Source organism: Pezoporus wallicus, unplaced genomic scaffold, assembly GCF_028554395.1.
Source record: "Pezoporus wallicus isolate ANWC-B61680 ecotype Strahan unplaced genomic scaffold, APGP_CSIRO_Pwel_v1 contig_7011, whole genome shotgun sequence".
In the NCBI taxonomy this organism is placed as follows: Eukaryota; Metazoa; Chordata; class Aves; order Psittaciformes; family Psittacidae; genus Pezoporus; species Pezoporus wallicus.
The window spans coordinates 544,671-559,984 of NW_026638234.1; the positions used below are offsets into that span (position 1 = coordinate 544,671).

A 15,314-nucleotide genomic window follows, 5' to 3' on the forward strand; every position below is an offset into this window, starting at 1 on the left:
CAGGTTGCTACTTTACATCTAATCATTTACCTGTTTGCATTTTTAATTACTTTAGGATTCAACTTGCATACCTGTCTAATTCTAACATGCGTTTTGTCCCTTCCAGAATTTAAATGTTTCAGTAAACACTATTATCTTACACAAATAGCTCTTAAGTGGCATTTCTAAGAGGAACACTACTGTTTGACAACATAAACACCTGAAACATTCTTCAAAACATTTGGTCATGTAATCCCAAAGAAAATCTGTGCTTAAGGATGTGATCAACAAATTGACTGTCTTGACGATTTCTGAAGCATTTTTGTTCTCTTTTATTGCACTGTATGAAAGGAAAAAGAAAAAAAAAACAAACCAAAAACAAATGTTAGTGAAGATTCCAAGAGCATGCACATTACAGTACTAGCTGATGTGTTCTGAAAACTTCCCCCCCTTTCTCTACAGGCTAAATGATATTGATTGGTTTAGATCAAGGACTAAGTCATTCTGGAACAGCTAGAGTTTAAGCATCTTTCTCCCAGATGAAAGAAGTCAAGTCTTCAACTTTGAAAATCAAAAGGCTAAGAGTTCTGCCACCAGACTGATTTTTGGCCAATATTAAGTGGGTTTAATCAATGCAAATCATGTGCAGTGTACTTTATTTTCTTCTCTGCTAACGAAGAGAAATCAATTGTGTGTGGGGAAAAAAGGAAGTAATAGAAAATCTGATTTTCCATACAGAAGGTCACTTTAACAACCTGACCTTCCTTAAATTGGTCAGATTTTAGTAATTCAGTTTAATATAACTGATAGAGTTTCAGTTCATAATTGAAAAGTTGTAGCTATACCTTGTAAGTATGCTGCCACTTTGATTGTAGCTGAGTTCAAGATCAGAACCAAGTGCATCCTTGCAGTAGGAATAAAAGGCTCTAATAACTTCAAGGAAGAGATCCCCAACAACCTGTGGCCCTACAAATGAAGGAAAAAAGAATCTGGTAGTTGCACCAAAGTGATTGCTAGGCAGCTCAGTTGCAAACTTGTATAGACTTAAATTAGGGGTAGGTAGATGAAAAAACAAAACATTCACCCAAGCAGGAGAAAAATGCTTTTTAAAACGACAGATTTTCCAGTTACAATAAAATTAAATATGTGGCTAAATATATATATATATATGCATGCATTAATTCTACTTAAATGTCACCTGTTGTTCATTTTAGGAAATTTAATTAAGTGATGCTTGGAAAGCCATAGTACTGGTTCTACATTAGACTTAAGTCACTTCAGTAAGACACCTACACTGCAATCATTTATAAGTGGCCACAACCATAACCATGAATCTGCAGTTCATGCGCCAAAAATACTCTCCATGTCTGTAACCATAAGAAAAACAATCAGATTAACCTATATATGTTTAACATAGCAGCCTTGATTAAATTTCCAGGGACAGAAGATGGAAAAATAAGCAAAACGAGACAGTTTAAATGCTGAAATAGATCAAAAATGCATATTTATACACAGTTTTAAGAGTAAGGTACAAAAGTTAGGTGTGTGGGGACAACTGCATCTAATTTTCAAGGGTCACTTTTATTATTTTATCTGAAATTGTCTATAAAGGAGGTGAACCAATAATAAGTACAATACCCTAAACATGGAAGCATTTAAAGTGGCATAAAAGGATTCCAATGAGTACTTCTAAAAAGGAAAAGTGAGGTGAAAGGTTCCTGTTATGTTTTAGTTTGCTACCTTTAAGAAGCTGTGCTGCTGAATCCGTTTCAAAAGGAAGTGAAAGTCATATTGACTTAAGGCTTAATAAGTTATATTTTGTGTGCTGATTGCATCAGAAAGTTTAAACTATGCAATGCAGCTCAGCTAAATAACCCTGATTTGTAGTTCCGATTAACACTGGTTGTCAGCCAAATAAAACACACAACAGTTAAAATATTTGTCATCTACTTTCTAAATTAAACTAATCCATAAATTTCTAAAGCAACAACCCTAGTGTCTTCTTCAGCATTTTTGTCAGGAAATAAAAGTGCTCTATAAAAGAAACTTCAATTACAATAAATTTTGGGTTTGGGGTTTGTTTTTTGTTTGTTTGTTTGTTTGTTTGTTTTTTAAACAGCTAAAACCAGTGGAAGGAAACATTAGCACCACTGTCTTACAAACAGACTAACAATTGCTTCTACTAAGGTAGCATTCATTTGTTAGATAAGAAATAGAGAATCCTTATTTTTCCTGGCAGTGCTTTGATAATTCTTTAACAGGAAATGTGCTTAAAAGTACTTGCCTGACCCATGAAAGAGGATAAGCCTACCACATACAAGATCCTAGGAAACAAACTGCCACCCAAGGGTTTAGTCTCAGTACATGAGTTTTGTTCTAAATCTATGCTTAGAACATAATTTCAAAGACTTGTCCGCACATACACAGCTCTTACAGAATACTATTAAATCCTAAAACTCTGTCAAGTCATTTTGGCTTAGTTTTCACACAGAGAAAGGAGAACTTGACCTTTAAAACAAGGGCCAGCAGAGCCTCACCCTTCTGGCACTGACAACTTCATGTACACAACAGGACAGACATGTGACAGGGAAGAGGAGAAAATTCTTCATAGCTCAGTCATAAGGTCTAAAACTATAGCTCCCACAGCAGCATCAGGCTAGCACTAGCAAGCAGTGCCACTGAAAGAGGTATCCCTACCTCCTCACACACATAACAGGTTATTTCCAGTTGGAATACCTGCAGGTAAGTGGTACTGTCCACTCTGGCAGCAGTACCATCACACACTAGTTGCTGTGGGACTACACTGTCTGGAAAAGCAACAGAGTCATGAGAGTCTGATGCATGCATCTAGGGAGTCCTGCAAGCACAATCAAGCACTGGAAACACCCAGGCAAAAGCAGCAGTTTTCTGCAAAGGAGCCTCTTTATAAGACAGAACAAAAAGAGGTCTAACAGTGTTTTTAGAAAATAAGCTCCAAGGAATGAATTGAGTAAAATATTGAGACTAGGGCAGAAGTAGTTCTTTTTAACAGGTCCCCCAAATTGCAATTATGGGCACAGAAGAGTGTTATCCTCCCTAGGATAAATCCATCCTACAATGGAGTGCTCTGCAGAAGAGCCAGAGGTAACCTGGAGGGGATGCTTGCTCCAAAGCACCATTCTGAATGAGGTCCAAGGCAGGGAACACAGCTCCCTGCACACTAATAAACAATGCATGCATATTCAGAATTAGGAAGAACTGTGCAGGGTGTGTCTTAAATCCTGCTGTCAAAGGCAACTGACAGCCAAGTTCTAACAGGCATTAGCAGTCATAAGAGAAGTGACAAGCTACATTACCTATTTCAGGTTTGTCAAGGAGACTAACTAGGATGCGGAAGGGTTTCAAATAAGCTTGATGCTGTTCCTCTGTATCAGGCTCTGGGAATTTCTGCTGTAAAATTTCAATCAAACTCTAGTAAAAAGAAAACATCAAATTGTTATGGAGAGAAGAGAGACTGCTATTTTACTAATACCTGAAGTGTTTCTAAATTTGATTTTGTTTTGTACCGACTACAATTGAATTTCAATTTTCCATTAAGGGTAAACAAATCAATGACATCTTTTCATCATCTGTACTCAAGAGCTGTTGTTATTCAGAGAAGCATTTTTAAATAATTCAGGCAGTTCATCAAAGATGCTACATTTTGGTTTTGTTAGATTCCATTTGTATTATAAGCGCATCCAATATTTGGATAAATACAGCAGAGCAGGCATCCAGGTAGATGAAAATACAACCACCAAAATGGCACTATCTATAGGGACAGAAAGTGAAGGACAAACCAAGGAGCACAGTGAACAATTCTAGATTCAGTTTGCACTAACATTTGAGAGGATCACAAATACATCTGTATGCAGCAAACACCAACCTCAACTAAAAGATCTTTAGAGTATTTTCCAAAGAAATAAATAGCATGGTCTTCTGAAGTTGTTGAGTCTGGAGCAAAAGTACCACCTTTAATATCAGAGCCTACAAGATAAACAGAGGCATCAGGAGTACACAGAAACGCTACAGTACAGAGCACTACACAGATGCCATTTATACAAATACTGAAATTATACCGCATATTTAACCTCTGTTGTTTCAACACTTTGCTTGAAACAAACTCACATACTTCCCAAAGACAACCCACATATCACAGCTTGAGGTATCCTGATGTGCTATACTGGACATAAATGAAAACCAAGGCCTGGTCCACACATGGGGTTAGCAAGGAATGCCTTCATACAGCTACTTGGCTGCAGCTCTTGCCCTGATCACTTTTAGCATCTTCATGCTAAAAAGAGGCAGATGAGGAGAAGCTTTAGCTCTCTTATAGCCTCTCCTTTACAATTAAGCCCATGGGGGAATTAATAGACTATTACTTCCAGAAAAGCAAGGTTAAAATAGCACCCACTCTTCTTAGTCCAATGAATCACTTCAGAATAAATTGACTAGAGACTAGAAATAATCAGATACCCTGTGATTCAGGACAGCGAAACGAATTAATCTGTGAAGAGTAGACTTATTTGCCAAATAAATGCTTAATTTTACTAATCAGATACTTAATAAATGGCAACTAAACAACACTTTATTTTATCATCATTCATTAACTGCTGAAAAGGTGTATTGCAATTTTAAGCACTGACTTTTTTTTCCTCTTAGGTATTCAGAATATTTGATATCACTGTATATTGTACAGTACCTAGCAACCATGCATATAATCTTCTATTGAGTGACATGTCTCTTCTCAACAATGTTTGTGTAGCAGCTGACAGAATATAGACTAAATCAGTCCTGTGCAATAGAATAGTGCTTTCATTGCAGTCCTAGGATGAAAAACAAAGGCATTTCAGCTGCTTATGAACACTGAAACAAGTCAAAGAGGTAATGAGTTGGTTTGGGTGTTTTGTTGTTTTTTTTTTAACAGGTGATATTAATGCTTTGGGAAAAAAAAACAACAACAAAAAAAGCAACAAAGTGTCAACAACAAAATATTCTGTAGAGAAAAAATCTCAAGAAAGGGCATCTGATTCAATTGTGATAATATTCATATTTAAGGTATAGAGCTACAAGTTAAGCTAAAAGTACTAAAGACTTCATTATGTTATAACTGCATGCCTAAAATTACTTGCTACTTTCAAAACACTGGCTATACTACCAGGTAAATTAGAAAATGATGGAGAACAACTCTAGTTTCAAGCAATATTTTCTCTCTAGTCTTTAACAGAAGTATCTTCGCTTAGCACAGACAGTTCTAAATGCTGAAATCCTAGTTGAAAAGAAGCTTGATATTTTTTGCACATGCCTTTTCTCAGGCCTGAATACTTCAAGAACATTCCAAATATCATGCAATAATCACTGTGAAAGCATGAGTCTGAGAAGCAGCAGAGTCTCCTCTACTATTAAAACTGATGCAGGAACAAGAAACTGCAGTATCTGTTTGATGACTTTGAAGGTACAAAATTCAGACTTTTGGCAATGACAGAGGTAGAAGCTGGATTGGTTTCACAGCAGACACTTTCTTACACAAAGTGTGCATGCGACTATACTAAAACAGTCCTCTTACCAAAGCTGTAGAAAATGGAAAGAAGAAGAGAATCACTTCTAGAGTGTTTCTTTGCACAAGGACATTTGAATCCAATACTGATACACACAAAGACTTTATCTGTTAAAGAAAGCACAACAGAGTTTACTTCATGATAGCACCTGAAGTGCAATCACTGCTAATAATCATAAGAAAGAAAGAAAGAAAACTTGCCTACATGTGAGCACTGTTTTTTGTAAGAAGCCATTTAACTCCTACCCACAAAGTGGGTTAAAAAAAAGAACAGGTAGAGAATAAATGTCAGGTTTATCTTCGGAATTGAAACACAGTCTTTTAAGGTTGTATGCAGTACCGATTACCAAAAACTACAGAAGCTTCAGAAGACTTACATTCTACAGGCTAACCAAAATCTGTATGGGAGAGTCTCTCCTATGTTTCAGAAAAGATGCTCCCATGAAGTAACAATATAAAGCAATTCTGAAGTGTGGACCTTTCAGCCTCTCTTTCTCTCCCTCCAAAACGTTAAGAGCAGGTTATTCAAATTTAATACAGAGAAGGCATAATTTGCTAGTATGCTTGTATTGTGGTAGATAAAACTGTTCTATGAGGAGCTCAATGAACTTACTGTGAGCCTATAATCGGTGCCAAGCATGTACTTCTGCTGTTTTCCAGACAGCTCTCTGTTGATGTGACTGACAACAAAAAGAGAAGCAGGCAGCCTGATGGATGGGCCAACCAGGACACTGCCCCAGAGTGCTCCATAGAACACTTCCTGGCCCATCAATAAGGAGAGCTTCAAAAGCAGAGCATCTGTTCTGTACGGAAATATAGTTTGCATGGGAAAACAGATTTTTGTTAGATCAGTTTGGTATCATAAAAAGGCAATTATACACAGAATTAATATTGACATCATTTATTTGTTTTTCTCATCTTGTATTATCAGTATTTCCCATTTCACATGAAGATGTCTGCATCTAATTATACAAAACCAGTAAAAAATCTTTTGTCACTGTGCACACTTATTGAGACAAAGCTTCTGTGGATACTTTAGAAACTTTGCCAGTAATTACCTGCAAGCATTTAGCTCTGACCAAATTACTGTAGAGGTGTGCAATAATGAACTGGAAATAATTTAAGATGGTGCAAGATTCTGGAAGCCAATTTAATCAATCTGGGATCTGGAAGATACCCTACAAATTTGTGCTTAAAAATGAATGGGCTTAATCTGTAAGTAACTGTATGAAGAAAAACATGAGATAAAATAACACAGTCAGCTACTGCACACATACTGAAATTAGTTTACTGGTAATAGATATGAAATATATATATATACTTATATATAATAAATATGGAATGTATATTGAAATTAGTTTACAAGTAATCACATTGGAGGTCCTGTGACTGAAGCCACATTTTCTGCTTTTGCCACTCTGTCAGTACTCCAGTGGTTAAATCACAATATTTACTATAATGTAGGAATTAAAACCTCACATGACGAATGTAGAAGTGAGAAAAGAGGAAGATGTCCAGCACAGAAGAGGGTACACCACCATCCCCCACCCCTTGCAATGTGATGTTCTTTTCCATTTCTTTATGAAGTAGCCCTCAAGCCAATTTCCTTTTATATTTCGTGTAGGTGTGTGTGCAAACTCATGCATATGCATATGTCTAAGAAGGGAATAGTGTCCAGGCTGAAGCATGACCCGAGCTAGTACTTCCACCACTTTCAGGAACAGCACATGATGTATTACTGTTAGTCCTCAGTGTTGAAGATTCTGAAAACTTTCAGTGGAAAGCCTCTTGTTAAGTCAAATTTAAAATTAACCTGACACATGTTCTGAGAAGACATCTTGATCTACCTTTCCTGCTCCAGAATCATTATGATAAGTAAACTAAAGACTTTCTCATGTAAATTTATATTTCACAAAATTATATATTAATTTTATCATGAATCTTTCACAGGGAAACATACAGTCAGTTCCTGTCTGTGGTGCTGTCTGTTCAAAGTAAAGAGGAAAACAGTGCCATTAACAATAGGGGAAAAGGCATAAAAAACACAACTCAGATGTTGGAAGTTAATCTGCACTTCCCATTAACTCATGGCTTCAAATTTAGGCAGTTTCAAAATAGGTTCAGTCTCCCTAAAGAGACTTCAGATGACAGGAGACTTAGTTCCAAGGGAACACCTTTCTCCCTCACATCCCCAGCAACTAGTAGGGGAAAAAAGAAAACTATACACCATCACTTATAAGCCGCCTGACAAAAAGCACATACTAAAATTTATGTTTCTGCAGGAGATATGCAAGAGGTATATACTTGTCCATCGATCTGGTATTCCAGAATTGGCAACTAAATGCTATTCACCAAGTTGGGATCACATGCAATCTACTTTTAGCCACTCCACCAATTAATATGAGCCTTCAATTTAATACTTGTTTGTAAAAAGAGGCACTAGATGTAGAACTAGTTCTCCTTTCCACTGTAATCTTTGCAGCCTAGCATATCTCTCTCTGTGTTTTCGGGTTTTTTTTCCCATAAAGAGGAGAGAGAACAGCCAATACATCCAGACTAGTAGTACAGAAGGAAGCACATTACCACTGCAACATTAAGTAACCTCTTTAAACAAAGAAACATTTGGATGAAACCTAAGGTGTCCAAGTTCTTAAACAATCTTACAAAACAGTTATGGTAAGTGAAGAACAGTCAGTCTCACCTCTGTGCCTGGCAAAATCTTGGAGCAGTTTCTCCTGGAAGGCATGCTAAGGCACATGATAAACAACAAGGTGCTTGGTGACAGCCTTCACTAAGGGGAAATCCTGCCTGACCAATTTGGTGGCCTTCTATGATGGGGCTACAGAACTGATGGACAAGGGTAGAGCAGTTGATGTCATCTACCTGGACTTGTGTAAAGCACTCGACACTGTGCCACGTGACATCCTTGTCTCTAAATTGGAGAGACATCAATTTGCTAGGTGGACCACAGGTTCATAGGCATGGTTTAGCGTGAGGTGTCCCTGCCCATGGCGTGGGGGTTGGAACTTGATTATCTTAAGGTCCTTTCCAACCCTAACTACTCTATGATTCTATGATGCTAAGTAAAACCACTATACAAATGAGTGTAGAGTTGCTCTTGTCAGCACACTTCCTGATCCTGACTTTATCATACTAAATGCCACTGTCATTACTGCCAGGGCACCCAAAAGTGAAATAGACACTTTTTTCCACAACAGATTTTCTAAGAGTTTCCTCTTGCTTGTGTTTTCAGAACCTGAGGGTAAATATATGATACAGAAGTACAGGAAAAAATTCAGCTGCTCTCTTGTGTTACAATATTTAAATAGAATTTATCGATAAGGCAGTGGTTCGGGAATTCAGGTTAATTATTTAGGAGTTCAGAGGAGTTTTAAGAAATAAGCTTTTTTTTGTTTCTCTCAGCACTTCTATTTTTAACCCTCCCTTTCCTCTTCTCCTCCTGAGATAAAAACAGAGGGGGAAAAGATTTTTCTGCTTTAGCACTATCTACTGCATCTTTCATGGACTCATCATTTCTCCACCTTTAGAAGCTCTTTTATCAAGCCTTATATCTAGAGAGCTAAGAGAATTTTCTTGAGAATTCCTTAAAAAAGCAAAATACTGGCTATTATTTTTCATTAGCATTAGTTCTCACCTATCATAAATTTCTGATCCTTCTTCCAGTCCAGGCAGCAGTCCAATTACAAAGGCTTGAAGACCAGGCAGGAGGGACTTTTGGAGGGGAAGGAAATATTTCTCATACAAACCAAGGAGAACAGGCCTCACTGACATTGCTGCATTTGCCAGCAGAGGGAACAAACCAGAGCTTTATTAAAAACAAACAAACAAAAGAAATATTAGTTAATTAAAATAGACTGTGAAATGCATATGCTTTTAAAGAAAAGCTTACCTGTACAAGAATAAATCCTTGGCAAGCCATTTTGTCCCAATAATTTTAAAGATTATTTCATAGGTTTCTAATGCCTTTAAATGCACTCCACTGGGTAGTGCTGGATGCAAACACTGAGATAATCTTTTACTGATGATCAGCCGTCTTGGCAATAGAGAGTACTTCAGGTTACTCTGAAGAGCCTGTGGAAGAAAGAAGATGAGAATAAGTAGTTATAATGTAACAGAAAATGCATATGATGACTCTGTGTCAAAGGCTTCCTACTAGCACATTGAAAAGAGCTAAATACATTCAAGAGTTTTCTCTCATAAATGCACTTTGTTACACTGAAACAGGAGAATCCTGCAATTGAGTTTTCATTTGGAATCAGTCATAAACAATCTAGAAAAGTCTGATCTTACTTTGCTTATAGGCTGGAAAAGGAAGTTAAAGGACAGGACAGGGTACCCTCATAGTACCTCCAGGGGAACCAGGGAAGTGACAAGAAATGCATTTCAGCTTTTAAGGACAGAGAATAAAGCAACAAAGAACTACCTTTTCTCATAAATTTTAATTTCACTTGTACCTGAAATACAAACAAGAAACCTTCTGACCAAAGCTGGCATGATTAAATGGGACAATAGCATCTTAGAGTTATTTGTAGTTCTGCGTGGCTACATTTAGTAAGCTTTATTAACTATACCCACTGTACTGAGAAATATAAGTAAAAGATCTTCACAACAGGAAACAGTTAACTAAGTAGTGCAGACAGGCCAGGTCTCTGGAAAAAAACAAACTAGCACTTCTTTGGAAAGGTTACTCTTTTCCTTTAATCATGCATGCATTTCAGTGAGGTTAAGAAGTATGTCTCATCAATTCAGAGACAATTAAAAAAAGATGTTGCAAGCAAATGGCACTTTAGCCTTTGATTGCTTCCTGCTAATGCAAACAGATGTTTCACTGTGGATTGACATTTGTGATATTTTCAGGATTAGGTAGATTCTTGACTCTCCTAAAGGTTAAGTCATTGTCTTCTACATAGCGGTTTTAAACTTGAGGTTCTTCTATCCTGCCTGAAAAAAGGTTTTGAAAAAGCAGCAGACAAATGAACCAGCACTTCTTTGCTCATTTCCAAGGAAAAAACAAACGCAGTTCAGCAATGATCGTGGCATTCACTTGAATGATGAATACTCTCGTTGGCAGTAAGAGGAAGAGAGAAAACCCACCATCTTTCAAAGGTGTGTGCAACTTATTGTTTAAGATTTTGCAGTTGTTGGACATGAGAATCCAAGACTACAGCAACATTTCACACATGAAACTAAACTAGCTTATACATGTGGAGTTACCTTTAATATCTTATATTTGAGAGATTTACTTATATATTACATGAGTAATATTAATTCAATGGTAAAGATTGAAATCCTTAATACTTGTAAGAACTTCAAAGACTGCAGGAAAGCTGGACTTTGAAACATTCTGTTCATATTGGTCAGTATGTATTTGCCTACACCCTCTGTATATATGTAAGAAGGTAATTATAGGAAAGTATGCTAATGGTAAATATTTTTTCTCTCATGATTGAACAAATACCATCTTAATAAGTCTATCAGTTAAAATTTAAATATCAACTAGGTAGAAAATGAAAACATTTACTATTTATAACACCGAGAACCTGATCCATTACAGAAATAATGCCATCTCATAAAAAAAGCCATTTAACTTATATCATTTCCTAAGGATACCAAGCAAATCTGCACCAGTCAAGAAAAACTCCGCTTCACCAAACATCAGGGATAGCCAAGCAAAACATTTAGTCAGAACAGGAAAAAATACTCCAGGCATACTAGGAGTCAAATAGTGGATATTCAGAGATAATTCAATTTTAAGTATTTCTGCTGAGTAACTCTGAAACCTTCACATGTTCAAATTCCACCAGGTGAGACTACCTTAGAACAAGACTACATTCATGTATGTGTGCCAACTATACTGCTTCACCTAAAGAATCGGAATACATCTCTGTACTGGAAGCAAGATTTGAGCAAGATTTGAAGACATTTGTTATGATCCTCACAGATAAGCTGAGGAGAGTTTCAGTCCATCACATCAGAACAATTCTGAGATGAAACTCCCTTCTCAAAGGCATGCAATCTTTTTTTTTCCTGACTTCGGTTGAAGAAATACACAGTTGGACACAAACCACAATTCTTCTCAAGAGTGGGTGTTCCTAGTTAACAGTTGTCTCTGATCTTCCAGCACATGCAAGGAATCTTAAACCCCACTGCAAAATGTGAGATGACTGCGGTTGCACCAAGAGCCTTTCCAGCAGCAGGGTGGGCTGGCTGCTACTTTGCTGAAAGGTAAATTTTCAGATTCTTAACAGCTTCTCTGTTGGGAATGGCAAGGATCAAAGAATTTTGGAAGGGTTGCAAGACATTAATTAGTGGGCTGATCTAAAACTGTTAGTTGAAATAAGAGTGACATGATAATATACATATTTAAAATTGCTAATTAGTTTCTGTGAGCTGACAGGCAAAGCTAAGCTTGATTTTTTAAATCAAGCTTGATTTGTAAATCAAGCTGAGCTCAAACAACTGAAAAAGGGAATCACTTGCCTGTGAGATACAGGACTGCTGAAATGCCGCCATAATTTCAGCTGCTACAGGTAGTTAATGTTCTGGTAGCAAGGCTGGTATCATTGGCACTGCATGCAGACGAAGATCCCATCCCAAACCATTGCTTCCACATTCAGAATCCAGCACAAATGACCACAGATGGACAACTCTAGGTTTCCATATTTATTATTCACCCACTCTTTTAAAGATTCTTGTAAGCTTAATTTGATTGTCTTTGATAGGCTGAAGCCCATTCATGATCTGCTTTCCCTTCATGTCTCCAACTGATTTCCACATGAGCAATTACAGTGGCAGAAGTGTTAAATGTCACTGGAACTGCTAGAAAGGTTTGGCTTAAGAAGCCTGAACTGCAAGCAAGTACTCCACACTTAATATATAATCCCAGGGTTTGATTTTCACAGAGCAATGAGAAATGAACAATCTCAGAAACCCAAGAAGTACTTGACCTACCACTGGCTTTTAGAATAAAAACTTTAATCAGTAAGTCAAGAAAAAATGAGACATGTGAAGTAATAACTTGTGTCCAGGTGCATGTTTAGTTTTCAACTTTTTACAGATTTTTTCTTTATGACTGACTAGAAAACACATTATACACACCAAAACTTTTCTAATGCATAAGCATGCTCAGGTTTTATTTGAATGTGGGCTTTAAAGGATAGAAAGGGAAGACTGTTCTTTACAGCAGTATATACATATGCCTTAAAACAAAACAAACACAGACACACAGAGGAGTATTTGCATTTCCACATTACTGGTTTAAGTCATTCTGCACTGCTTTATAGCACCACTAAAGATGTTGTAACAATTTGCCTAGACATTAAAAAAAAACCAAAACCAAATCAAGTAAATATTTTTATTTATATAACCAGAATTCCAGAAAATAAAGCACATACATATATATATTCATAAGATTCTATGCAACTAGGAGATACTATGATTCATGTTTTAGACAACACTGGTTGGGAGGAGAAGGGAAGAAGGAGAGCCTGTGATTCCATTTTCCTCCAATTAATTATCCAAGTTCAAAAAAAAAAAAAAATCTAAACAGATTCCCTACATATAGCAGCATGAAGTTCAGACATGGTTGTGAGAAAATTGTAAACAAGGAGCTGGAGTTATATTAAAAAAAGGGGGTGGGGAGGAAGATGTATAAAATATCCCTCGTTCAGCACACTGAATTTGCGCATCGGGTGTGGTGAAGTTCCATAAAGCAATTAGAAGACAAGGCTTTCGCTCTTCTCAGAGATATGAGGCTTGCCTTCAACAGAAGGTAAATGGCGCTTATGTTTGTTATTTGGCCAAAAGATGTTATAAAGCCATGGCAGAGTTTTCATATGAAGCAACTGGTGTAATTAATGACTATGCTCATTAAATCCATGTTTCAGAAGAATCCTTCTCTTCTTTCCCCTCAAGAACAGACATATTGTGACATTAAGTATTACTACTGAAACAAACAATTGCGCAGCTGTACTGATTTTTGGTCTTTCTCTCTCCTTCTGCTCCAAACAGATAGTGTTTAGTTGAGAACTGGCTACCCAGGATTTGGAGAAGGCTGAGGTTCTGAAGGACTTCTTTGCCTCAGTCTTCACTGACAAAGGCTCTGACCACAACACCCAAGTCTTGGAAGGCAGACACAGGGACTGTGAGAATGAAGACCCTAGGCCCACTGTAAGAGAGGATAAGGTTCAAAATTATCTTAAAAACCTGAATGTACAAAAGTCCATGGGACCTGATGAAATCAATCTGCGGGTCCTGAAGGAGCTGGCAAATGAAGTTGCTAAGCCAATGTCCATAATATTTGAAAAATCATGGCAGTCAGGTGAAGTTTACAACGACTGCAAAAAGGGAAATATAACCCCCATTTTCAAGAAGGGGAAAATGGAAGACCCAGGGAATTACAGACCAGTCAGTCTCACCTCTGTGCCTGGCAAAATCTTGGAGCAGTTTCTCCTGGAAGGCATGCTAAGGCACATGAAAAACAACAAGGTGCTTGGTGACAGCCAGCATGGCTTCACTAAGGGGAAATCCTGCCTGACCAATTTGGTGGCCTTCTATGATGGGGCTACAGAACTGATGGACAGGGGTAGAGCAGTTGATGTCATCTACCTGGACTTGTGCAAAGCGTTCGACACTGTCCCACACAACATCCTTGTCACTGAATTGGAGAGACATCAATTTGATGGATGGACCACTTGGTGGATAAAGAACTGGCCGGATGGCCGCACACAGAGAGTTGTGGTTAATGGGCCCAGTGTCTGGCTGGAGACCAGTAACAAGTGGTGTCCCTCAGGGATTGGTGTTGGGACTGGTCTTGTTTAACATCTTCGTTGCTGACATGGACAGTGGGATTGAGTGCGCCCTCAGCAAGTTTGCTGATGACACCAAGCTGTGTGGTTCAGTTGATACGCTGGAGGGAAGGAATGCCATCCAGAGGGACCTTGACATGCTTGTGAGGTGGGCTGATGCCATCCTCATGAAGTTCAACCATGCCAAGTGCAAGGTCCTACACCTGGGTCAGGGCAATCCCAGGCACAGCTACAGATTGGGCAGAGAAGAGATTCAGAGCAGCCCTGTGGAGAAGGACTTGGGGGTGTTGGTCAATGAGAAAATGAACATGAGCTGGCATTTGCAGCCCAGAAAGCCAATCGTATCCTGGGCTGCATCAAAAAGGAGTGTGACCAGCAGGTCGAAGGAGGTGATCATGCCCCTCTGTTCTCGTGAGACCTCACCTGAATATTGTGTGCAGTTCTGGTGTCCTCAATATAAAAAGGACATGGAACTGCTAGAACAGGTCCAGAGAAGGGCCACAAGGATGATCAGGGGACTGGAGCACCTCCTGAATGAAGATATAGGCTGAGAAAGTTGGGGCTGTTCAGCCTGGAGAAGAGAAGGCTGCGTGGAAACCTAAGAGCAGCCTTCCAGTATCTGAAGGGGGCCTATAGGGATGCTGGGGAAGGACTCTTCATTAGGGACTGTAGTGACAGGACAAGGGCTAACGGGTTAAAATTTAAATGGGGGAAGTTTAGATTGGATATATGGAGGAAATTCTTTACTGTTAGCGTGGTGAGGCACTGGAATGGGTTGCTCAGGGAGGCTGTGAATGCTCCATCCCTGGCAGTGTTCAGGGCCGGCCTGGACAGAGCCTTGGGTGACATGGTTTAGTGGGAGGTGTCCCTGCCCATGGTATGGGGATTGGAACTTGATGATCTTAAGGTCCTTTCCAACCCTAACAATTCTA

At 38.3% G+C, this 15,314-nt stretch overlaps 1 protein-coding gene across 3 annotated transcripts in view; it reads right to left on the reverse strand.

Moving 5' to 3' along the window:
* The window catches only part of DOP1B (DOP1 leucine zipper like protein B), a 56,443-nt gene that overhangs the window by 25,766 nt on the left and 15,363 nt on the right, over positions 1–15,314 (reverse strand). For 2 of the 3 annotated variants that reach the window (XM_057410062.1, XM_057410061.1), the window contains exons 3-11: positions 9,465–9,646; positions 9,210–9,380; positions 6,168–6,357; positions 5,564–5,662; positions 4,700–4,823; positions 3,884–3,984; positions 3,315–3,429; positions 825–945; positions 200–319 (exon numbers count right to left, since the gene is read on the reverse strand). In XM_057410062.1, coding sequence (XP_057266045.1) covers positions 200–319; positions 825–945; positions 3,315–3,429; positions 3,884–3,984; positions 4,700–4,823; positions 5,564–5,662; positions 6,168–6,357; positions 9,210–9,380; positions 9,465–9,646 — 1,223 coding nt within the window. Of the gene's footprint in view, positions 1–199; positions 320–824; positions 946–3,314; positions 3,430–3,883; positions 3,985–4,699; positions 4,824–5,563; positions 5,663–6,167; positions 6,358–9,209; positions 9,381–9,464; positions 9,647–15,314 lie in introns of those variants that run through there. The other variant, XM_057410063.1, reaches the window with a different exon arrangement.